This window comes from Rhagoletis pomonella, unplaced genomic scaffold, assembly GCF_013731165.1.
Source record: "Rhagoletis pomonella isolate Grant_MI unplaced genomic scaffold, Rhpom_1.0 Rhpom_scaffold_00008, whole genome shotgun sequence".
In the NCBI taxonomy this organism is placed as follows: Eukaryota; Metazoa; Arthropoda; class Insecta; order Diptera; family Tephritidae; genus Rhagoletis; species Rhagoletis pomonella.
The window spans coordinates 20,098,717-20,125,650 of NW_023458562.1; the positions used below are offsets into that span (position 1 = coordinate 20,098,717).

A 26,934-nucleotide genomic window follows, 5' to 3' on the forward strand; every position below is an offset into this window, starting at 1 on the left:
GCTTCATAGCAGCAATAAAGCAACAAAAGCAAAGCAGACGGCAAACGTTTTAATAGAGGCAATAGAAGTATGTTTTTTCTTTACAAAAACAAAAAGAATAAAAAAGAAACAAATCGAAAGCGAAATCACTGTGCAATGAGTGCGATGGAAGAAAATGAAGGCGCATTAGGGTGGCTCTTATAAGAATTTTTTTAATAATTTTTTATAATCTGTGGAAAATTAGCTTTGTGAAATTTAGTTGCTATGGGCGTCTCAACGCATTAAAAGGAAGCATGCGCCTCGGATGCATCCGCCATACCATGTGAATAAATGATTCCCATAATTAACAGGCCAGACAAAAACAAAATTTGAAAAAAAACTGCTTCTGTTTTTTTTATGTTACCGCATAACTTTGGACCATCGATCAACCGATTTCAATAATTCTCTTTCTATCGCAAAGGTGTTTCCTCATGGGTGGTCCCATATTAATTTGGTTTAGAGCCGATCATCTGGTCATGAAGTAATTAACGGCACTATTAAATTTTTATATGAAAAATTAATTTTAGACAACATTTTTTCACTTGAAATTCGCGATAAGGTCGAACCTCTTTGCTGGATTCACATACATACATACATATTTGAAGGAGTAGCGATCACTCGAAGGTTTATATTCAAAAATAAAAACGCAAAGTTTATAAAAAAAAATCTCGAATGCACGATTTTGTACTCAATATTTTAATGAAAAACATTTTAAACAAATTTATAATCGACAGGTTCAACGATGGTCTAAAAGAGTATTGAAAAATACAAAATTGCACTTGCCACTTTTCACTTCCTTCACCGAAGACAATTGTAAACACAAATCATTTTTAAATTTCTTCTATTTAACACCAACATACTTAATTCAAAATCCGCCACTTTTTAAATAATGTGCTGAAAATGTTCACCGACCACTGAAAAGCATGAAAGTTCCGTTGTTATTTGTTGAAAAAATCTAAAGCTAAGTCTTCCTTGCCCAAAGATATGGATACTTGTGCGATATACTTGTTATAGATTTACTATAATTTTCCAGATACTGGTCATTAGGTAAAATTTTGAAAAATAAGGGACACCCTAATGAGTATACAAACAAACGTAAGTACTACTTACATAAATTTATTAGGCGTGGAAATCCCGAAATTTCGGAAAGTTTGTTTTTAATTCTATGAAGCTCGGGATCAATCAGAGTAAGATATGTTTTTTTGACACTAGAAAGATGGACAAGGGTCATTTGCCCCATTTTTATGTTTGACTGCCAATATTTCTTTTGTCAGTTATATTTTAAATTGGTATTTCGTTACCGATAATAAAAATGCAGGCAATTTAATTTAAAAGTATTCCGATTTTATTGATGTGTCTCAAACTTAAATATTAAATATATTATGCATATGTATAGTACACCTGCCTAAACAGGCGGATAGGGGCCATTTGACTCTATTAGCAAAGATTTACATACATTAAGTCGTTTTTGTTACTAAACTAAGAAAATAAAATGAACATTTAAATTGTATGTTAATTTCAAAATTAATAAACCGTATTTAATTTGAAATTATAAGTTCTTGGTTGCAAAAATTAATTTCAATGTAGTTGGGTCAAATGATCCCTGTTCGTCCTTCATGGTATGTCTATTTTCTACGCTATCTAGTGATAACCGAGCTGTTTTACTTAACTAACAGCCGGTTACACCCATATATGTAATACTTCTATATTGACAGTAAGCTAACTTCTCAATGTGTAGGCATTCCGAAATCAAAGCGAGACAGTCTAGTACCGTTTTTGTCAATGATTGTGTACTTGAGTGCCGTTTTTGTATATGTGTTGTGTACATGTTTATTTATAAACGTATGTGTTCCTTTTCTTTCGTTCGTGTTTATTGATATATCTGTACTGTAGTGTTTTCGGATGGTACTAGCTCTTACTGCCAATATAGGAGTATTACATATATGGTTACACCAGCAGTTTAAATGGAAACTGATTTTTTTATGTTCTGTCAATTTGCATATAAAATTAAAAAAAAAAATTAAATCATTTTTCACTTAAATTGCTTTCGTGAAATTGGCTGTAGGAATATAAAAATGAAAATTAAAATTTTGTTTAATGAATAAACAATTTTTATCTTAAAAGTATGCGTTTTTTTGTTCCTAAAGTTAATTTTAAAAGAGTTGAGTCAAATAACTCCTGACCTAGTGTTAAATCATTAGATGTTCAAAAAGTCAGGGATCGTTCACCCGTTAAAATTAGGTTTTAAAATTTCCAATCAAATGTAACCATTATTTTGTGACTTCTATTTTTTCGATCGGGAATAATCGCTAAGATGTATTTTAGTTTGTCGGTCAAATTAATCGTTATTTTGTAATTTTCATTTTCTTCGATCGTACCATAACCGCTATTTTCTAATTTAGTTTTTTAGATAACAAAAAATTAAAACGATCATAAAAAAGGAAGTCTCCATTATAACGGTTAAAAATTATCGAAAATGATACTATTTGAGCAAAAAAAATTAAAAATCCAAATTTAACCATTATTTTTTATGGAAAAAATAAAAACAAACGAATTTTGCAATGATCTAAAAATAAAAGTTTTGGTATTTAATAGTTATTTTCGGTCCCAGCTAAAAGTATTTTAAAGCCAATGGATTTTCGAGATTCGGAATCATCGATCGTGACTCTTGAGCCAAGACATCTCTTTGTATTTTCAGACAAAAGCGGCTTCAGCCTTATGCGATCTTCAGGTTCATTTTCCGCCAACCGCCAACAAACATATCTTCTATTCCAATTATAATCTACTGGAAGAGAAAAGTTCCAACTAACTAAAAATTTGCTGACTTTTTAAATAGTGCCGGAAGCAAAAAAAAAAACAAAAAGAATCCCGAAATCCCGATGGTCACCATGAAATAATAACAAGTAGATACATATGTAATCATGATTAATTAAGCATTGGATGCTATTTCTACATATTATGAGTAATTGTCGTTGGACTTTCCCAAGGCTGTTGAATGGTGCAGCAGCAACTGTTTTATGCGATAAGTTTTCATAGAAAAGCTGGACAAGCTAAAGGGCAGCATTACCATCCGCCAAACAGTCAAACTGTCAGCCTGTCTGAGCATACTGCCGTACCGCGCTTTTAGACGACAGATGATTGAAAATAATTGAGTAATCTAATTTGCTGGCATTTACGGATGTATGAATGAAAACAGACAAGTCTACGAGCACATGAATGTACATACATACATATGTATGTATGAACATTCCATATAGCGATTATCATAAAGCAAACTGGCATACATACTTACATACATATGTTCAACTAACTCTAATGTGTGTGATTTTAATTTTGGATTAATCTAGTTATTTAGATGCGGTCAATGAATGAGTGAAAAGGGTATCTAAAATAAACATTTATTTTTAATTAAGAGTGACAGTTTTATAAATATTTTATATTATGCATATGAACGCATATCAGTTCAGGGATCATAGGCCATTCACTCGTTGGCCCATTGAGAACGAAAGTGTTTTTAAAAGCAATTCCAGGCATTTGAATAGGAGCATCCATATGTATGTATGGACATATGTGCATAGTACCTACATAGCTAATCTAGAAGACGCTTACTATTGCTTTCACTAGGAATTTAAGTGAAAAATGATTTTTTCCCTTCTGTTAGTTGCCATATGAAATTCAACTAAAAAACAATTTTTCACTGAGATTTCTTAAGTGAAACTAGCTATTAGTTTCAAAGCATCGTAGGCAGGGACCGTAACCGTTATGTGTTTTATAATGAAAATCATAATTTAAGCTTTATTTTTTTCCGAAATGATTATTATTTTGGATTTTATTTTTTTCAATCATTTTTAGCCGTTATAGTAGAGACTGTCTTTTATGACCGATTTAAATTTTTTGTGATCGAAAAAATAAAAATCACAAAATAACCATTAAAAACGATCGAAAAAAAGTCATTACTTTTTTTTCAAGTAAAAATTATCCAGTAACTTGCCAGCAACTTGCCAGTAACTTAATTTCTGAGAATTCGCTCTCATGAAAAAATATCCAATTAAGTACATACGTAACGTAAATCCAGTAATTTGCAAGTTTCACGAACAGCTGCTAAATTGGATGTTTATTTGCAGCAACTTTCGAATAAAGAAATATTTTTTATATTTAAATAGGTTTATTTTGTCAATTTCAACTATAACAACCCCTTAAACAGTTTCCTTATTAGTTTTAATTGCATCCAGCCACGTGCGATCAGCTGTTTTTCGTACTGGCAAATTGTTACAAGTAAAAATTTATTCAGCAAAAATCCAGTAAAAACTTTGCAATTTCTGCTGTCATTTTCGCTTTCTCAATTCCCAATGCTTTGTAAGTTTTTGCGTACGAGAACGTCAAAACAGGAAAATTCATAACAATTTTTACTCGTTCTTACTGGAAAGTTGGAACAAACAAAAATTTTAAAAAGTTGTAAAAAAAAATATGTTATATTTTGAGAAATTATTACAAATATAAATAAATACTAACTACTCGAAACTCCTGCCAGATTCCTTGACAGATATCGTTTAATAAGAAGGAGCCATTAAAAAACAATCGAAAAGTAGCTACGTAATGCTGATGTTGCTCTCACAGTCCAAACGCATGCAAATAAAATGCAATTACCACCGCTCTCTGCACGTTTCCCCGCTACGGGAATTAACTTATTGCTGACTCGGTAAAAGATACTCGTCGTGTGGCAATTATTGGCGGGTAAACAAAATATTTATTGTAATTTAAAAATTTCGTCGTGGTCTGGGTAGGGATGTTATTTTTTTAGCTTTTTAAAGTCGATATCGCAATGCCGCGATGTAGATATTCGTTACTTACCAACAACTTAAATCCAAAAAATTGCTTCTATCTCACCTACCATAAAATAAATAATAAATAAATGGGTTTTAAACCAACTTTTTTATTTAAAGTGGCGTTTTTATTTTTTCTCTCTGACGTCAGGATTTAATTTTGAAGGACTTTGTAATTGCAAGAATATGATTAATTCCAAAAATTATTTCGAAAATTCAATGCAATGTAGAATAAAAATATAGGTACCAAATGAAAGAGGAAATTTCTTTAGAATTAAAAAAAATAATTTTTTTTTGGATTCACAGGACGAATAGGTAATTTTTTAAGCTGATAAATTTAGAAGGACGAAATTCGCGGATGTTATCGAGTTTATATGAGTCCTTAACATATAATACTTTTAAAACCAAATATTTCGAAATTTCAAGGATAAAATTTTGAAAGGATATTTTCAATAAGGACTGGTAATTATGCGCCAAAAAATGTTATCTGATTGAATTCTACAGAATTTCATCTTTAATTTGATACCCATACTTCTTCTCTAAGGATTTTCGGGACCTAAAAAAGGCCGGGATACCGGGATTAACATTCCTAGCTCTGTGAGATCAACAACAGTACTTAAGGGTTAAAGATGCAGAGTATGTATTCATAAATTTGAGTTACTAACTATGCATTGACATTCCCTCCACCTTACAGCCTCTGTTGTTAGCCCTAAGCTCTTCAACTTTTTTTTTACGAGAAGCAAAAAGGTTATTACTTTCCAAAAATTTACATTCACTCAGTTCAATTCTTTTCTATTTTTTCTACTTCCGTTTTTTAGTTAACAGTCTCTAATGCCAGCATCCAACTCACAAGGAAATCCGCAGCTATCAAGTGAGTATATATATGTGTGTATTTCTTGCCTCTGTAATATCCCTATCGCACGCAAATTTCTGTACATTTCTTCGCTTTATATCAGAAAAAGGCTTGATTTTCACGCAGCGACTCGCACGCTGAAAGTGTGCGATCCTTACGCATATAGAAGTACTCGTAGATAGATTCTTCAATTCATCTAAGCAAGCGATCGACGGAAATGGAAGTCTATTCACCGTTAATGCATACAATTTTTAATACCGTTTTAAAGTGCTGTTATACATACATACATCCATGCATTGCAGATGTACCTGTTCGTTTCGCCACGGTGGGAATTTTTTCGTAATACATACATACATATCTGTGTTCGTATGGAAAATTAACTTATGTCGAAAGGCTGGCTTTAGTATAATGCGGCAATCCCTTTATTTTTTAAACGGCAAGGAATTTTTTGATGAGACTTAATAAGAATATTGACTTGCTAGTATCGGAACTATTTCTTCCACGTTTATTTGCCAAAAGTTGTTCAACGGCTTATCGCCAGTGAGTCATTCGCAATCGTATGCTGTGAATGCCGATTTATACTAAAGCCAGCCTTTCGACATAAGCTACTTTTCCATATGAACACAGATATGTACAAACATATTGATCGCAAACACTTAAACCGTTCTCATTGATCGTGTCTTTTCATTTGGTTATATGTTTCTGTGTGTCTGTGTATTTTATTTCTTTAGAAGTCCCTGGGAATATTTTGCATGTCCCAATGCTCCTACTTACTTCACACGCTTGCACTTGCGCGTTGTTGTTTTTGTTTTGTCTACTCTTTTCCACATTTTTTAGCCACTTTACTGCTCTATGTATGTGCCAACTCATTTCATTTCAGTTCATATTTTCATTAAAATTAACAGGTGTCCGATGTGAGTGTTGCGCTCCTTTCTTTATGTACATACATACATACATACCTTCTACACACATTCATACATATGTGTATGTATATCAATGTGTATTGGCTTTTGTAGGTGTTACATTGCTCGTCAGCGCAAATTTTTATTCCTACAAGTGGTATCCTTCATTAATAACTTTACCATTCTGCCTCCGTTGTTGGTTTTCATTCGCTTTGTGATGTTTCTTTATGCGGGTTGTTATCTGCATTGTACTTTATGTCTCTGATCTTGGTTCCCATGCTAATCGCCATGAGAATTGGAATAGTTTGTATGAATGTAGGTCTTATCTGCATTTCAATTCTTATCTGCACTCTGTTTCAGGCTTGGCAAATATGTACATACATACATACATGAGCGTCAAAATAGAGTGTACACCTTGTTCTAATATAATATTCACAATTATTTTCATGAACAATTTTTTACACTAATTATTTATGATAAAATAATTTTTTCTATAATATAAACCATATAAATTAAAATTTCACACTTTATATAAAGTTAAAAAAAAATTCAAAAAATTTTCATCAAAATTTCAAAAGTTTTTATTCACAATTTCTAGAAGAATTTTCGAGTGAGCAGTTTTGTAGCCCATTCAATTTTAGTCTAATGCAGTGCAAGTTTCAGACGACCGTTGATTTTTGAGAATTTTTTTTTTTTTTGTGGAGGAAGTTGCGCATTTTTTTTTTATATAACAGATGATCTCCGACGAAATACTTTACGGTGGTTACGGGGGATATGGTACAGCGGACATACAGGGAGTTTTAGTACGGATTAAAGTTCCACACTACAGGGTTCAGGCTTTCGGTGCTTTCTCCTTGTATAAAAAAATAATAAAAAAATAAAAAAACACATGATCAAAACCTATTTTTATATGGAATAAAATGCCAAATTTTGATTTATATGGTTAATAAGAAATTACAATATTTTCATAAATAATTAATGCAAAAAATTGTTCATGAAAATAATTGTGAATATTGCATTAGAATAAGGTGTACACTTTCTTTTGACGCTCACAGTATGTAGTATATACATGGATACTTGATGGATTGGCGATTAACAGTATATTTTTAAGTATTCTCTGCCTATGAATATCAACAAAATGCTAAACGCCGATGGTGAATTGTTTAAGACTTTGCAAAAAAAAAAATATTTTAGCACTGCTGTCCTTTAAAATACTTACATACATACATACATACCTGTACCTACATACGTAATAAAAAATTCAATACTTTTCCACGCCGAATTAGGCTTAGTTGTTCGTGGGTGGTTCTTCTTTCGTATTACGATTATGATAGGGCCTTAAAACCAGAGGTTTCATTAGAAAAATAAATAATATAAAAAAACTTTTTAATATACAACGCTTTTATAAATGGACTAAAAAGTAGAAAATAATATTTCTCAGTCCCATAGAATTTGTTTTGATAACTTTTGATTTTGAAATTTTAGCAAAAGTCATTATAAACAATCTATGAAATTGAAAATGAAAAACGTGGAGCGCATGCAATACAAAGCATTCGATTTAATTGACAATAGTCAAACTACATAACGTAGACCTAAAATTTCTACAGCGAAAGTAGAACTTTGAAATCGATTTTAAGCGGTCGTTATTCATATACCCACATACATACATACATATATTACTCTTCATATCAATTCAAGTGTATTACATGCGCCCCACGCTTTTCATTTTCAATTTCATAGATTGTTTATAATGACTTTTGCTAAAATTTCAAAATCAAAAGTTATCAAAACAAATTCTATGGGACTGAGAAATATTATTTTCTACTTTTTAGTCCATTTATAAAAGCGTTGTATATTAAAAAGTTTTTTTTTATATTATTTATTTTCTACTTTTTAGTCCTGTCTGAATAAAATTTTGCAATAGATATTAAAATAATTCTACGATATTAATAGAAAGGTGCACACACATGCATTTACATATGTATGTACATACAAACGAGCACCAATTAATTTTATTTAAAGAAATGGCGTGTCGTCTATTTCCGCTGTAGCAAACGTAGTACATAGGGCGACATCTAGATGTCATCTACCTCGCCCTATTCACTACAGATGTCGCCCTATGCACTATGCTTTTTTATATGAACTTTTCAACGCAAAGCTTTTATGATGTCGGACACACAATATTGAAAGTTTCTGGATCCACAACATTGAAAGTTTTTGGACACACAACATTGCAAGTTGATAAAAGCGTTGTAATTGTAAAAATTAACAATATGGATTCTATGTATCTTTAAACAACTCGCCGCTGCTGTTGTTGTAACCGCATGTAAGTTCCCAAAACAGTTTGGGGGAATGACGCTGAAGTGACGGTCCTCGGTGAGATATAAAGCTGAGTCGTTACGTGTAGCCGACTGTCTTGCAAATCGACTGTAGCACAGAACTCATTTGTATCACTGGTATGCGAATCTTCCGCAGCAACTCGATTAGTGGTGGTCAAAACACGGCGGCTTTCTCATTGTCTTCTCTTAGGTTTTGACATTTTGTTTCGAATGTTTTGTAAAAAACTACTTCGACTCAAATTTAGGCAAGACCGGACAACGTAGTTCCCAAATAAATCCCGTAAAAATCTTTACAATGGACAAAGTGCGTTTAGAACTTTTTCATGAGCTTCAAAATAATGTTATTTCTTGAAATAGAAACTCCTAGCTAAAACGGAGCAATGAATGTACAGATGTGTGTATGTAAGTATACAGTCAGCGACAAAAATATACATCCCATGACGCTTTGCCGGCAATGTTGCGCATTTTCTTCCATATAAAGCATGAATACAATTTTTTTTTTTATATGAAAGAAGGTACGCAAAAGCAAAACTGCATACTCAGAATATTTCTAAGAATTTAAAAATTTTAAATTTCAGGGAACATTTTTTGGTTTTTCTTGCATTTAAAAAAATTAACTGGTTCTGCTGTTGAATGAACTGCATTTTGAAGAAAACTTGGCACAGAAAATATAAACAAATTAAATCGTCAAAAGGTCATGGTATGCATACTTTTTACGTTGACTGTATTTATATGTCAGAACTTTACGAACCACTAAATAACAATCAACAGTGACCATTTCTACAACAAGCGTAACGTGTGAGAATTTCGTGAATGCGCCCCTCCGCATTTGGAGTTCAACAAGTACTACTAAAGGCCAATTAGAAGTAGAATCTAGTGACAAAGACCGCAGCCTTGGCGCATCTATTTTTTTTTTGTTTTTTTTTTTTTTTGTTGACGCTAGGATCAACAAGCCGCCATACACATACACACTATCGCACATCCATGCGTATGTATGTACATAAGTTTGTATAGCCTCGTATCAATAACATAAAATGAGCTCCTAAGCGGAAATAAGTAAAAATTTGGGGTGAAGAAATGCCCAGCATCCAGCGTCTTTATTTGTGTTAGGGGAAATCATCCTCCCTATTTAGCTATTTATTATGAAAATAAACAAAAGAAGAACCTTAGGAGATGTTTAAGCAAAATTTCGAAAGCAAAGCGCTAATTATAAAAGTACATAAATTAAACATTATCCAAGGAAATTTTAATACAGAGAAAATTCAAACAAACAAGGCGAAAATGAAGAGGGAAAACTTCCTCCAAGGATGTCGCACACTTTTTAATGCTTCGAACCATTTGCGGCATCTCAAAATCAAATAATTGGAAACTTCTTCTAATCGTTAGCAGTCCTGTATGACTGAATCTTAATTTGAAAACGCCAAAATTTCAAAGTTCTCACGTCATTAGCCGGATATTGGAAATGGCCATTCTCAGCATGAGTCCTGGGACGCCAGAAAACCGATAGTTAAAATACAATTCATTAAGCAACTCTGCTATTATTAAATTGGCACTTCAAATTGTTCAGCGTAGCTGTTACAAGTGACTGTCCGTCTGTTGAGGTAACAGTTGCTGCTGACCATAGCATAAAGGGATCGCACAAATGATGGGAAAAAATTGACAGGCGATTGCAAAAGAAAAAATAATAATATGCAACGTTTAAGTATTTATATACATACATGAACACATTTATGTAAATATGCGCATGTATAGTAAGTGGTTATGCAATTTTATATTCAATCCTGATATTCAATCATTCAACCCTTCAATCTCGGCCAAGTTTTTGTCACAAAGAGCTGAGATTAAATTCACTATTAACAGCCAGTTAAATTTGTGGCTAAACGGTTTGTGGTTGAAACTCAATGACAGCCACAAAATGTCTGTTGTTAAATGGATAAAGTGTTGAATTCAAAAGCATAAGATTGTGCTTGCAAAAAGTGGCCATGAAAACAGATTTTACACGCAAACGCGTGACAAACTCGAAAATGATTCGCATACACATATGCATACATACATATGTACGAGGGGAGGCTGAAAAGACTTGAGCCTAGGTATTAAAATAGCTGATAGAAATGTTTAAACATTTTTTTTTTCTATATAACCCCCCTCTACTTCAATGCACTTCTTACATTCATCATAAAGGGCTTTTATAAAAGTGAAAAATATTGGCAGTCTTTGTCTTCGAAATATGTATTCGTCTACTGCCGCCTTCACTCAAAAATCTTCGTGCTCGGAGGGTTTCCTTCAAATTGGAGAACAGGAAGTAATCGCTGGGAGCCAGGTCTGGTCTGTATGGTGGGTGATTGATTTCTTCAAATCCAGTCTCTACAAGGGTATGCCTTGCAAATCTGACCGTAAAAGTACTTAAGCTCAAAACTTTTCAGTCTCCCCTCGTACGTATACATATTAGTACGGATGTATGTATGTATGTAGTGTCTCTCCGTAGGCAGTTCCAGATTCGCAACGAAAGGATAATCGTCCAACAAATATGTAGGTCATATCAGATTTGCAACTAGACATGGCATGCAACAACGCATTTACTTTCAAAAATTCTTAACAATGAAGTCTGGCAAAGCCTTCTTCACAATTCTGCGGTGTTTGACTCAAAAATTAAATTTTTGGCTGCCAGCAGCTGTATGACAAACTTTTGAGTGACATTAAACTGTCTTAAAGGATTTTAGTTTGCCTATTTTTAACACTCATACTCGTACATATGTAGACAGGCTAATCAATTTGAAAGAATCAGTTTTAGCTGGCATTGCAGCAAAAAGGCGCATTCGCCTCAAAGCGGCGAAAAATTTGCGACCAGCAATGCAGTAGGAGCGATTAGGTATTTACAGTGCAGTAACTCTTCCTCAAAAGTTGCTGCCGAATGCAGAAGTGCCTTAAACGATCTTGCCGCGAAAGACACCATTAAACTGGTATGGGTACCCGGGCACAGTGGAATATCGAGAAACTGTTTGGCAGAGAGCATTCGAATGGGTAATTAAACTACGCTCAGTAAACTCTGCACTCGATGCAGACGTCCCCCTGTCTTCGAGTAAGCACCGACTGAACTCTATTTTTATTGAATTGGCCAACGAACGATGGCGGAAGAACCAACTTGTTTCGTTACAAAACATAACTGGCCATATGTTAATGAGAAACGATCCAAAACTCTTATACAAATCGACCGCCCCATTATTAGCACAGTTGTCGGTATAATTACAGGATCTCGCCTAATGAGAGCGCATGCTAGGCGAATGGATTACCGCGCTAACGATTTCGACTCTATGTACGTCTGCGACCTTCAACGATACGTTAAGGTTACAATGATGGTTCTATTATATGGGAAACAAAGGAAAAGGAACAAGAACTCGTTTAAAGTGGCATCACAATGGGTTATATTGGCCTAATTGTGTCTCTCTGCCGGTCTGTGCGCACTAGGAGTATTCTCACCGATTTTCCTATGGGAAGAATTTGGAGCTCATGCAATCCATATACCGTACCTGGGGGTTTCAAGACTTTGAGAATACCCCGATCTGGAACGTATAAGCTCGACATCTAAAAGTTGTATTCACAACAGACAGCCAGCATCTTTGCCGATCGACTCACGTACCTGCTCTCAGAAACGACCTATCAAAAAATCGATGTATGTATGTATGCGAAAGATGCGATCACAATTTTCGTTCACTAGAATCCGAAAGAATAACTGGTGGAAGAAATATTGCACCGTTGCAGAGAAAAAATATCCAGTTACGACCTGACGCAATTCAAAATCCTTTGAAGTAAGAACCAGTAAGATACCACTGCGACCTGGTGACCAATGTTCATCACGTACTTAAATTATTGAGCGAAAATTTGTCCATCCTGTTGAATGGTAACCGCACTGAAACTCAAGTTAATGGAGTCACCAGTAGAGGATGACATAATTGGTGGCCCACTGTCCGACTATGAGCACGTCCCGCATTGCAAATTTCGCGCTTGAACCGCTTTGACGAATTTGAAAGAAAGGCATCGCTGTGCATTTGATCATCCGCATCCGCTGCCGCAGGATAATCCTCTTAAATATCGCGCGTATTGGGTCTTTTCAAAATGGCTTTAGACCTGGTAAATCCACCATAGCAAGGGTCCCAGGAAATCTGGATCGATACACACCCAAAAGTGGAAGACTTCGTTTATTTGAGTGCTAGATGAAAATTTCATCAGTCAAGAAGTGTTACTTGGACTGAGTACACAAGAACGTGGAACATGCAAATATGTCGGGCAGTATTCGATAGAAATATTCCACGGCAGATTTACAGCTTGTATTAACTTTACAACAAGATAGACATAGTGCATGTAGTACCAAGGCATGTAAACGCTCCAGCCCTAAAAGTATTCAGTGCGGTACCCGCTTGTGGTATCAGAGTGAAACCCCTCCTATGTTGTAAGGAACATAAGGAAATTGAATTGTCTTCACTTGATAAGTTACTGGGGCTTAGAGCGCCTATTAAGATGTTAATAGCCATTTTGTTTATTAAGTGGCCTGTGAGGTTTTTCGGAGCCAGACGAAGGACGTTTACTGTTCCATCACATTCCGTATTTATGTATGTACATTGAGCGCGTCATAGTCTATTCGGAATACGTAGGAGTTCAATTCGGGTTCCTCGAAACAGCTTAAGACCTCTGCCTCTTGTGAATGGTGGCTAAGCTCCAGAATTTCTGAAGGGGATAAACGTATCTCTCTCGACGGACGTCGCTGAAACAACTTCTTTACTTTCTGTAGGTTGGAATTTAGAGTTCATTTTAAGGAGCTTCCAAATAAAATTTAAAATTTTTATTTAACTTTCATTAAGATAGTATCTTAAACTACTCGTATTGACGATTAAAAATAAAAATATATGAGAACTCAGTTAATTATTGCTTTGAGGACAAAATGACCTCACACGAGAGAAGTTGTCTCGTCAAATGTCCACAGATATGTATCGAAGAAGTCACATTTACAGATGCTAATACATATCGTGTAAGAGCACTTTAAGCATAAATTTATATGTATACATACATATATACATATGTACATACATTCATAAATATATACATATAAGCAAGCGGGCTTGTCATATTTGTTAATTAACTCAACGTTCGCCTAATTATCACGTCTATGCATTATGATTACCGGTAAGGTCAATTCATTCTACCTCTCGCCATTAGTCATTCAATAAATTTTATTTTTTTCCAAAAACAAAATGAGAAAACTAAAATGCCCATTGCAAATAAAGAGAGTACGATACGAGCAGAACGTGAGAGTCGTCCTCAACATTCCGGCAATTCTGCGATCGCTTCAATGCACTCACGCGATCGCGCTTTGTTATATATACATTAGAGGTTTACGCCGACAGGCTTTGCGGCGGCGGCGTGGTCAACGTCAAAAATATTCGGCGGCGGCGGCGACGCCGGCGCGTCTGGAAACGCCGGCGCTACTTCTCATAAGGTAGATTTCAAAGAGCCATGAGGCTACTAATCTTATCATTTCAACTCGTCAGCGTTAGGCATTCGCCATGCCAATTATTCTATTATTATAATTCTATTTATTTCATTATTGAATTAGTTTTAAATTTAAATATTATTACTTCCTACTTGAATTAAAATGTTGAGTGTCTGGCGCTGATTGATGGGCGAACAGAAGAAGGTCTGAGGTATATACATACATACACACACGGATCTCTATATTCTCTACAGATGATGTACTATTTAAATTTAAAGAAACAAATTTTGTTTAAAGTTTAGTTATTGGGGTAATTTATGTCGCTCTCAATAAATTTTTGCAATAGTCTTATCAACTCGAACCAGAATGGGACTTTTTGACCCACTGTTGAAAAAAATGGCTTATAGATGGTTAAAACTTCCACTAAAATATGAAGCGCCAAATTTTTCTAAGGAGAACCGAATGTAATGAAAAATAATACTAATGTTTACCATAAAGAGGGAACTTTAACCCTGTGTAGAAAACATAGCGATGCGAGGGAGCAAAACCTTCCTGGGGTTTGACCACCACTAAGGAATGCTAACGTAATTTTCACACAGCCACCTAGTACTTGTATACGTATGTGGGACCCCAGAATAAAATAACTTACGAATGTAAATATTAGCAAAAAAGTGTTTGTTTAAGATATTAAAAAAATACATAGAAAAATCAACTTGTCTTTGATTTATCTTCAATAATTGAGGAGTTAGATGCAAAGAGGCCGCTTCTATTAAAACTGCTTTCTGAGATATTGGAGCTAAAGTTTTTGATGTGTTATAAGTTTCTTGTTGTTGTAGTAGGTGTATAAAAAAGTAGTATTTTTGTAGTATAGAAAAGAATTGTCTACTGCGGAAAAAAATCGTTAGATTACCAGTATTTGACCCTAATTTAACTGTAATAAACGCTGTCGTCAAAAAATATGTTACCTATGTTTTTTCTAAGTTATGCTATTTTTGGAAAAAATAAAGGGGATCATACTCTTGTCCAGTGACCCAAATTATGCAAAAAAAAAACTAATTTAAAAATGTAATTTTCATTTCGTAAAATTGTGTTTTTATACAAGTAATATTTAGTTCCTTCAAACGATGTATTCAATGTACATACATCATGAAAACTTTGTACAAAATTCCTTAGGCGCCGAACGCCGCCGCCGCCGCCGCCGCGCCGATATTTTCGTAACTCGGCGGCGGCGCGTGAGGAATGACAAAAAACGGCGGCGGCGGCGGCGTGGCTCGGCGGCGTATACCTCTAATATACATACGTACAAACATATTTACTTACTTATACAACTTTAATTGCCAAACGCTTATAAAGTTTAAAATAATTTAAATAAAAGTATTTACAAATTTATTTTTGTTAACATTTCGGAAGAAATCAAATTTAATTAAAAAAAGGAACGTTATTCCACGATTTCATTTCTCGGCACCATTTAGATTTTTTTTAAGTTCCTCAACTACTGTGTGTACATTAGACCATACCGAAAAAAAACTTCGCCATACACGCCAGACTAAAAATTTTATTTTTCCGAACGTAGGGGTCGCCTTTTTACATTCTCCGCTATACGTATCTTCGGCATTTACAGTCGGATCTTAAGGTATATCGATGTAAATTGTTGTGTTACCCAAAGTTCATTGAATTCAAGCAGCCCAGTGTTGCCTTTTAACATTTTTCGTCATATTTTTCGGTGACACCTACATTTGGAAATGATTTTTTGTAAATAGATCTACTGGAAATCCCAAAATACTTTGCAAAAGTTTAATTATTTTTGGTGAGATTTAATTTACGGACATTAGTGTGGTACGATGGGACGATAAGAACTGAGATCGGGTGCGTAAGTACTAGAATAGGGTACTTGAGGTCAATTAACACATCGAAAATCATAGTTTAAGATCCAACTGTAAATGCCGAAGCGTAGAAAGGCGAACCCTAGGCTCGTCAAATAAATAAAAAATACTTATGTACCTACACTACAATAATGTATGCACCTATGTATGTATTTCTATTCTAATATTTTTCCGTCAATTTTTTTTATAAAAATATGGTTTATACTACAACAAAAAACACAAAAATACAATTTCTAAACTTTGTGCAAAGCTCGCAAAAATTCAATTAATTTGTATGCAAATTTTCAATTTCTTAATCAGATTTTTTCGAATTTTCTTGAGTATGCAGTTTTGTAGCCCATTAAATTCTAGTATAAAAAATGCAAGCTCGGAGTTAGTCAAAAATCGCATTGATTTTTGATATTTTTTTGTTGAAGGTGTTTTACATTTTTTCCATATAAAGTATTTTCTAAAATTTTTTTTTGTATGGAAGACTGCGTGAAAAAAATGCCAAAAATCAACGGTAATTCGTAGCTACTTAGAACTTCTGCTTTATTACAATAAAATTGATTGGGCTACAAATCTGCATACTCAAACAAATTCTAAAAAGTAAGATTAAAAAGTTAAAAATCTGCATGAAATTTTGGTGAATTATCACGAGTTTTGCACAAAGTTTAGAAATTATATTTTTATGTTTTTTTGATGTGGAATGAGCCGTGTTTTTATAAAAAATTGTCGGAAAAGTTTTGCAGTAAAAACTGTTGCGTATATTGGGCCAATACTTTTTGCCGGCAGTGTATACAAAAAAAAAATCCAAATTTCTTTCGTCTCAGGCGTGTACGACGAACTTTTCTTGTTTGCTTAGAAGGTAGTGCGATCTAATGTACATATGTACGATAATTCTGTGTGTCTACTGTATTTATATGTATTTCTAGAATTTGTGTACACGCATCCATATGTATATATGTATTTAGGTAGACACGCATGCCTCGGCGTTCGCGACCCAATAATTTCCGATACTATTGCTGTTGTTGTTGTTATTACTATATTTATTTGTAGTTTTTTTCCTTTTTATAAGACGTTTTCCCCCCATTACTTATCAGCATTTGCCCGATGTGGCATTGCAGCAAGAACAAAAACCAAATGTATGGCAATAAAATAGGAACGATTTTGAAATGCATTGAGCTACAACCGTTTTAGCTTTGAATGTCTGCCACTGGCGATTGCAGCGTGTCGCAATCGGCCACAGTGCAGTGGGTAGGCGAGAGCATTTCCAAATATTGCGCGCCACCAAACAGCCGGAACGCGAAGAAGCCTCAATTCGAAAGTGGGCATACCAGTCAGTTATTTTGTATTCATATACCCTTTATGGAAATTTGTGTTTTAATTTTCTCCGTCAGAGAGATGTGTACTTTCGTCTGATTTGGTCAACTTTTATTTCCCATAACAGAGTTCTAGAGGCACAGCGTTAGTAAAAACTGTATTCTGATTGCATGCTCGGATTTTAAAAATCATACTCCCTGTATACTATTTCTTCCAAATCAGATTGTATGGTGCAACAAAAAAAAAAACAATTTTTTTTTTTTTTTTTTTTTTAAACAAGCTAAATCCTTAAGTCTCTTTTAAGCGTCTGGCTTTGCACTTTGCAGCCTTGTTTGTAATGGAGGAAATTTTTAATGCATTTTGAGCAAACGAATTAAATAAGAAAACCTTTTTGTAATTTGTTTAGACGATTTTTTTTCTATTCCTGTCTTAGTGGTAGAAGGAACCAACATTCAATACACCTGTTGTTATCATCAAACTCGGAGAGGCTGTGGCCTACGAGCCTTGCTCCATCGATACGCGCTGGCCATAGGCTTCAAGGCACAGGGGAGAGGAGCGAGATTGGCCTAGCAGATTCCCCCAAGATCCGTCGTCTTTCCATGTTTAGGAGAGGAGCAGATTATAATTATTACCCACATCTCTGCGGTGATCAGAGAGGACAGTTACACGTTGTACGTTGCACTCTATTTTCGGTTCCTATCATTTTACAATATTTCTGTATGGAATTTCAAACTTCTCCAGACCACTCATTTTTGGAAACACTTAATGAAGTAGGTATGGGATTTTTCTACAAAAATTACTTTATAATAGATATGTATGTATGAGAGTATTTCAGGAGTGTACATTTTTTTCAGCGCCCTGTAAAAACAGATAAATCAGTTTTTTCCTTAACTTCTTTATTTGGTGTCTGATTTCTAACCAAATTATATATCTTTGGAAAGGTATGTTTTAAAAAGCCTAAATAGCCCAGAAAAGATTATTCTATCACGTGGCAGTAAAAATTTATACTTTTTTTCTGAAAACGACACTCTGTAGGCAATAGAAAGAAGCTTAAAAATACACTCCCATGATGAAGAGAATATATATTTTACAAGCTTAATAGCTGAGAGCGGACGCTGTGTTGTAGCGGTAAGCAGTGCGCTCTACCATTCCACAGGGCCTGGGTTCAAGCTATGGTCAAAGCAACATCGCAAAAAAATATTGAAAAAATTGTTTTTTAACAGCGGCCGTCCCTCGGCTCCTCATCAAAATGCAATCCCCGTTCAGAGTCGGCGTAAAACTGTGGCCCCTCATCTTTGTATGACAACATCAAGGCACACGCCACAAATTGAAGGAGAAGCTGGGCCAAACACTAACATATGGATAAGCGCCAATCTATTACTATTATTATTAATAGCCGAGAACGATGCAGCCAACTTGAAAAAGCTTTCAGTGGTAGTTAACATTTTCATGGAAATCGTGATACATATATACATACACTGCACAGCAAATTTTTTACAATATACGCAACAATTTTTATTCTAATATTTTTCCGCCAATTTTGTATAAAAATATGGTTCATTCAACAACAAAAAGCATAAAAATATAATTCCTAAACTTTGTGCAAAACTCGCAAAACTTCAGCAAATTTTCATCAAAATTTTCAAGTTTTTAATCAGATTTTTAAGAATTTTTTTTGAGTATGCAGTTTTGCAGCCCATTAAATTCTAGTAAAAAAATATTAGAATGAAAATTGTTGCATATATTGTGAAAAATTTGCTGTGCCAATACTTTTTTCCGGCAGTGTAGTAGTGTGTAGTTTTAATTGAATATTCAATATTATTCAAGATTTTTCATTTAGTTCTACAATCAACAGTTTTTTTTTATAGCCAAAGCCAGTGTCGTCCTTACTTATTTAATATTTTTTTAAATACAGTCGTTGCTTTGAAAATATGTACTCAACTGAGTCTTTGGCTGTTATTCAAAGCTCACGTTGCGCTGTGTTCGTATTTGCACCACTTAACGCCATACTTTGCCGTTGCTTTGTTTTGGAGCTAAATACATTTTTTATGCACGGTTGAGTCATCCATTGCAAATGTTCATAAGTAGGCATGTATTTTCATATGTACATATGTACGCATGTATGTACATCCATCAACTATATACATGCATGCATGTATATACATACGTACAGTGTCGGACAAATGGCAGAAATACAATCGGAAAAACTGGTTGTATTTTAGAGGTTATTCAAACCAGGGATCGAATCCAAGTCCTACGGAGTAATGGAATGCACCTATAACAACTCAGTCACATCCGCCGTCAATGGTTATTATTTTTTTCTAAAGGCATAACTCATTATATAACAAAAACCATATCAATCCAAATGTCAGACTTTGTGCAAAAATTATAAAATTTATAGAAAATTTCAATCTTTTAGCTTAATAGTTTGCTCATATATTCAAAGTATATTTTGCCACAATTGCATGTTAAAGAAAATTGGTGTGTAGGTTTGCAACCCTTTAAATTTTAATATAATAATGTGCAAGTTTCAAGTTGGTAAAAAACCACTTCGATTTTTGACAAAAAAAAAATTCGAACGTACTTTGTTTGGCATAAAATGCGTAAATTATTAATGGAATTTTTTAGTAATTCCCACTTGCACTTTACTCTAATTAAATTTAATGTGCTGGAAAACTGTAAACCAAACTTTGTTCCAAAATTCTGATTAAAAAGTTTGAAAATTTGGTGGAACTTTTTCAGAATTAATATAATTTTTGCGCAAAGTCTGAAATAGTTATTTATATGGATTTTGTTAGATAATAAGCTAAATTATTATAAAAAAAAATAATAAGCATTAAACCAACAAAATAAAAACAATCGAACCTGACAAAATGTCTCGACTTTATTTATTTGTCCGGCACTATATGTATGTACATATGTATGTACTTACATATGCATATGGAAATAAATATACGTATAATAAATACATATACAGATCTTGTATACTGCATACATATGTATGTATATATACATATGTTCAAATTCTCGCCATCCAATCAACCGTCCGATCACCACTTTTCGCCGGTCTATCACCCCTGCCCCCATTCCTTTCATTCGCCCATTAAAAAAGTTGCTCCATTCGAAGCTCTGCTGTCCATTCGCTTCAAATCTGACTCAACAACGTTCATTGATCGGCGGCCCATCGCAATGTCGCAAAATACTCAACGAAACCGCTAAACAATTTCTAAGTAACTTCTGTTTATGGAATGCTTTGTGTTGAAATTGGCCTGGGCCGAAGCAGACAACACCACTGGCGGCACGGCTTGTCCACATAAGCCCATATAGCACCACTCCATATGTGTACATGCCGAAGTGTTTACGTATGCAAACATATGTATAGTAGATGTACATAAATATGTATGTGTATACATGTAGAGGCAAATATGTACATATATAATTTGCTGCTACTCGTATAATGACTTGTCGTATTACGGTTTGATTACCTCAAAAAATATATACATATATATGTACATATATATTTCTTCTGAGCTGCATGCATTTTGAACATATTTTTATGCACTTTCTCGTACTTGGAATCCGTTTAGTTTAAAAACCTTTGGAAAGTTACTATCCTACTTTTACGTTTGACTTTTTTTATGTACAAGTAATTTCCGTTTCCGCATTGCAAACTGCTGATACGAGATTCTAGAGTTCAGCTGAATTATGAAAGTGCAAGCAGCGCAAATTCAACTGAATAAAAGAATTTATAATGAAATAGTTATAAATGCATGTAGTTATTTGGGTTTTCATTTATACATTACGTTCTAAGGACATATCCAAATATAAGTAATTCTTTGGTAATGGTTTGTCTTTAATATAATTCTCTTCTCGTAGATAATTTTAGGTGCATAAGATTTTATAAATCGATTTTAATCAGAACATCGCACACGCTTAATATACCCACAAGCATTTCTTTGCCACCCAAGGAACTAGGCCACCTCCAACTCCCCCCTTCACACCTACCGCCATCCACCTTTTCAATTTGAAGAGACTGCGGCATCTTCCACAGAAACAAACAAGCAATAGAAAAAGCACAGAAGTAGTCTACGACACGCGAACAGAACACAACAGCACACAAAACCGCCTGTGGCCTGGCCTCAGCAACTCAGCTAATTATCACCACAAAAGTGTGATGCATCCAACTCCTACGCTCGCTGTCTTTCACGTAGCGTAAGCATACGGTCAATGGTAAACTTAAGCGCGAGAAATGCTGTGAGGGTGTAGGGAGGGTTATCCAGAGGCTGTGTCAACTACGTGTGCGTCATGTGTTCCATATCAATTATGACTACCGTGCAATAATAAACAAATTTATCAGCAGCGACAGTAGAATGTGAAGCAATTATCATGCGAAGCCACATCATTAGCAGACATTCATTCGCACTCACTACGCCAGTCGTTACTATGAAATAAAATGCTGGGAAAATAGTGTTAAAACATACAGATATACATATGGTTATAGATATAGGATCTATGTACACATCCACCAGCACATTATATTAGATGATAGCGGTGGGCCTGTAAAGTCAATGAGATGCTCTGTGAATAAAGAAATTAAGTGAAAGCAATACATATTTTAAACTAAAGAAGACTTTATTATATATATATTTTTTTTTATATTTTTGTAGGTATGTATTGTAGGTTATAGTGTTATAATTAATGCAAGGAGAGTATGTACGTTACTCGTGTTTTTTAGCTGAGGGGATCTAGGGGAAAATCGTTTTTTGTTTTTGGGGTTTTTTGCTTCGGTTGCTTGCTTTGTAAAGTAGTATTTTAAATACAATTTTAGGTATTTTATTACTTAATACAATTCGTCATTACCGTCATCATCATCATCATATCGTCTGTTTTTTAACATCGTCGTCATTATTACCTTCATTGTCGCGTATATTCCCAACGCCACCTGCTTCATGTGGCCGCTTTCGCGTCGCTTTGAATTTATTTAACTTTAATTTTGCTTCTTTGTGTGTTCTAGTTACTCAAATACTGTTTCTAGGATTAATTTTAAAAATTTAGAACAGTCCCTTTTTTTTCTTTTCCTTCTTGCCATCAACATTATCGCTGCTGCTATTCGCGCCAAGACTGCGTCGTTTCAATTCCTCAAGTGTGATATGATTAGCTTCCTCCCACTCCTTCTTCTCGCGTTCAAATTCACGCCGCTTCTCCTCCAACTCACGTACTTGCAATTCCAGTGCCTTCTTTCGTTCTTCATGACGTCGCGCTAACTCCAATTCAGAGTCCTTCAACTTCTGCATTTTTTCTTTCACCTTCATATCGAAGACCTGCTCCATTTCCGCTTCCATTTTCTTCATCTTCAACTCGTGCTCGCGTTTCTCTTCTTCCATTTGTGTCAGAGGATTCTTGTTGGAAAGACGGGCTTTTCCATCGACTAGTCCTAGCTCGGATAATTTGCGGCACCGGTAGTTCTCGTAGTGCACATTGTTGGTAACATCCTTTAGATCCTGTAAATGTGTGCGTATGACCATGTTGCGTAGCGCAATAAAATCGCAGTGACCCAGATTTTCCACCTCTACCAAACCCCATGGATAGCGGCGACCGCGAATTTTTTTGCCATCCATTTCGATTATGGAGTTGGCACCAACAACAGCGAAAGGAACGCGTACGCGTAGATTTTGTGTAGTCTTTGCTTCTTCGGCAGCGTCTTCAATGGTTGAGGGGAAATCGTAGATCTTAATTTTGTGCTGGGCAATTTCATTGAGGATCTGTTTTTTGAAGAGATGCACCTCGTCTGGTGTCATTGTGTCAGCTTTGGCAATGATTGGCACCAGATTCACTTTGTCGGAGAGACTCTGCATGCAAGCAATGTCCAATGGTCGCAGTCCATGGCCGGATGGCGCAATGAAATACAAACAGCAATGTACTCGGTTATCTGGTATCTGTTTGCGGTAGACGCGTGACTCAGCCGTCAAATATTCTTCATACTTGCTGTCTACATATTCGAGTATAGGTACCCAGCAATTTGTGTTATCGACAGCGTCACCAAAACCAGGTGTGTCCACAACAGTCAGCGTTAGATTGACGCCATTCTCTTTGAGCAGTACCTTTGTAGCCTCAACGGCAACAGTCTTTTTGCGACGTAGCGACGGACCAGGATATTGTTCCGCATTGTAGATGTCAGCTAAGAACATGGAGTTGATAAGTGTCGACTTGCCTAAACCACTCGCACCCACAACCATCAGTGTGAACTCGAAGCCGCGTTTTACCGCTTTGCGATACACTTGATTTGGCAGATTGGCGAAGCCGACATAACCCGCTATTTCCATTGGTTTGTTGCGCACAGGCAGTGGCGGTTTCTGCTTCTGCTGTAGCTGGTTTTGGTTTTCCTTCTCCTGCAACTCGGTGGTCACTTTGTTCGAATCGGCAGCACCGCTTGCAGCTGCATTGTTGCCAATATTGGCACCCACTGCACCGCCACCTCCATTGGTGGACGATGAGCCTTCTAGTAGATGACTCTTGTTAAGCACGCTTGGCGGCTGTGTTTGTGGCAACTGCGGAGGCTGTTTATCCCTCAACGCCAATTGCGCCAGTGTACTGGGCAGCGATTGTATTGCTCCATTGACAGCATTCGTTCTCGGGCTTTGCATGCTGCGAAATTTTCTCGCGTTACCACTATTTTAACGCTTTTCTAACACACAATTGCAGGATTTTCGCACAATTATACTAAAATATTATGTACTTTCCACAACGCGCTGTCACACCTATTTTTCTTCCTTTATGTTTTATGAGTTTTTTTTCCACAATTTGCTTGTGCCTTTTTCGTATATTTTCCTTTTGTATGTCAATTTGTGTCAACAAAATTCGAACGCGAACTGAAGCGACTCCAGCAAAACTACACCAGCTGCGGCGATTAGGTATTCGCCAGAGAGAGATAGAGCGATGAGCCAAATTCCAGCCACGAATACGTGACACACATGCGAAAGAAGGCCCGAAAGTGACAGTGTGCGATGAAATCGTAAATTATACACGTTGTTCGCTCTCACTCCAGTGATTGTTCGGCCGCTGCCACTCTCAGCGCACTCAAACGAAGTTGACGTCAACGTCGCAACGCAAGTGCTGTCACAGCAATTGTGTATTTTCCAGCAATGACAGCGGCAGTATTGCCAGAGGAACTATATCACGCTACGAGCAAGCAAATGAATTAAAACTTTTTTAATTTTTACAAGCCTAGCATTTACTTTCATTCATTAAAATTCCATTTGAGAAAAATAATGCAGCTATAAATGTCTGATCTCAACTACATTTTCAACAATTTCAGACAAAATATACTAAGTGTGTTTTCTTTGTTAATAACTTGCTAATGTACACGCATATGTACATATACACATATATGTATGCTTAAGCATTAAATACTCACAACTTGTAATTTTTTACTTTTAAGTATTGTATTAATTTTTTTATATGAAATAATTATGAATATTTATAAATTATACATTTTAAAGTTTAATAATTTCAGTCGCAAATATTTCTGCACTGGCAATGACTTGTTTCCGCGATGACGAAAGCGACATAAAATGAAAAGGAAGAGAATAAAAATGGCGCTCTCATTTTTGAAATGCTGCGCTGTCGGCGTTTGTATACAGTCATGTTTTTGAATTAACTTTCTATTTTTAAGACATTTTCTTCAGATGGATGCAGTTATTGCGCTTGGATATGGACTCTTTGGCTAATTAAGTTATTTCCTAGCCAAACTACTGTAATCTTCAATTAATTTATAGCATTCCAAAGATTGCTCTGCCAGCGACGACTTTCGCTGCTGCAGCCTTCGCATTTAAAACAAATGTGTGTATATTTGTACGTATGTATGTACAAATATTAGCCTGGGTCGAAAATTGAATTTGATTAAAATCTCTTAAATGGCGAGAATATGTAGTTTTAAGAGGTCAATGGCAATCGTATAAAATATTATTTCTTTATTTTAAGTGTTGCTTTGAATATATTTATATTTACATTAATATGAATGGAAAGCGTAGTTTTCTTATAAATATTCGAGAGATGAGATCTATGTATTTATCTATAGTTTTGTTGATAAATTATGTCAGAACGTAATATATTAAATTTGATAGCCTTTAGTTTTATTTATCGCTTGTCTCGTTCTATTAAAACGTTCCCTAGATACATGTATATGTATTAGCAAACACGACCGATTTTTCAAAAATACACACCCGACACTTTGAATTTAATTGTGATTTGTTTAGAGCTAAAACATTATGGTATCACTATTGCAGCATGCCCAAATAACTTTTATTTTTCCGCGTACAATATCGACCTAGCCTAATGTAAATACTTATGTTCTTTTTCAAAACTTCGACGGACTACTCTGTGCACTTTTAGTACTCGTTGTAGGGCTAATGTTTATTTTGCATTTTGCAACAGAATGCCTTATAATCATTAAGAGTACATATGCACATATGTATGTAATTGGTTATTGCCCATAGCGGGCATCCGGTAAAACAACCTTTCGGAATATGTACTATTGTCTGACGCAGGCCTTTGGTTTAAAAAACCATTGTATCGAAGAATTTATTTCTAATAAGCTAGCTAGCAAAACAATTGCTAAATTTTCACTACCGTACGAAATACCATGATAAAAACATAGCAAGGTAGAACCGTTCTCTCAATTTGTCGGCCATGATTTTTTTTCAAGTTTGCCAACATTTTAAAATCGTATAAAAATGAAAATAAAATATTGAAATTGTTCGAAATTGTTGTTGCTTGAGATTGAAAATGAAAATGTGTGTGTGAGTTTGTGAGTAAATTTAAAAATAAAATTGTTTGGAAACGTAAAGCATTTTAAAAGTGACTCTCAGCGGTGCTACCTTACTATATTATTATCATGCGAAATACGCATACGTTTGGTATGTTCACAATTGAAATCGTATATATAATCGTATTTTATCCCAAGTGGAAAATTTAAATGTCGTTCACCGGAAATCGTCCCATATTCATGATAAAGTGAACCATTTCGTTGAACGAAATATTTCTCCGGTGAAAATTTTCACTAAATATTTATGATAAGGCTACTTATACGCATGCGTGGCATTTATTTACGCATAGAAGTCAAAATCCGTATAACTCGCTTACGTTTTCATGCGAAGTTATTTAGATATGTTACATACACATACATATGTAGGGTGGTCCAAAATCCGTAAGAAAAGTAAACTCGAAAGCACTATTTTTTTTATATTTTAAAATCAAAAAAATATTTAGAGGTCGCTTAAAGCGCTCAAAATTTTTCATGTAGGTACATATTTTATATGGGAAGAACAACT

The 26,934-nt window shown here is 35.0% G+C and overlaps 1 protein-coding gene and 1 long non-coding RNA gene across 2 annotated transcripts; one reads left to right on the plus strand and one right to left on the minus strand.

Annotated features, from left to right (window-relative positions):
• The first annotated feature begins 20,798 nt into the window (after positions 1 to 20,798).
• LOC118744332 lies at positions 20,799 to 22,230 on the plus strand. Its single transcript, XR_004993527.1, has 2 exons — positions 20,799 to 20,967; positions 21,482 to 22,230. It is a non-coding gene; the product is annotated as an uncharacterized LOC118744332 (long non-coding RNA).
• Positions 22,231 to 22,534: 304 nt separating this feature from the next.
• LOC118744331 (protein peanut) lies at positions 22,535 to 24,546 on the minus strand. The gene has a single exon (XM_036477250.1). The coding sequence runs from the start codon at positions 24,247 to 24,249 to the stop codon at positions 22,657 to 22,659; it is 1,593 nt and encodes a 530-aa protein (XP_036333143.1). The 5' UTR covers positions 24,250 to 24,546; the 3' UTR covers positions 22,535 to 22,656.
• Positions 24,547 to 26,934: the final 2,388 nt, after the last annotated feature.

Bases quoted from the DNA above. Each gene is read 5' to 3' on its own strand.
- LOC118744331 (XM_036477250.1), bottom strand. From the start codon at position 24,249: ATGCAAAGCCCGAGAACGAATGCTGTCAATGGAGCAATACAATCGCTG.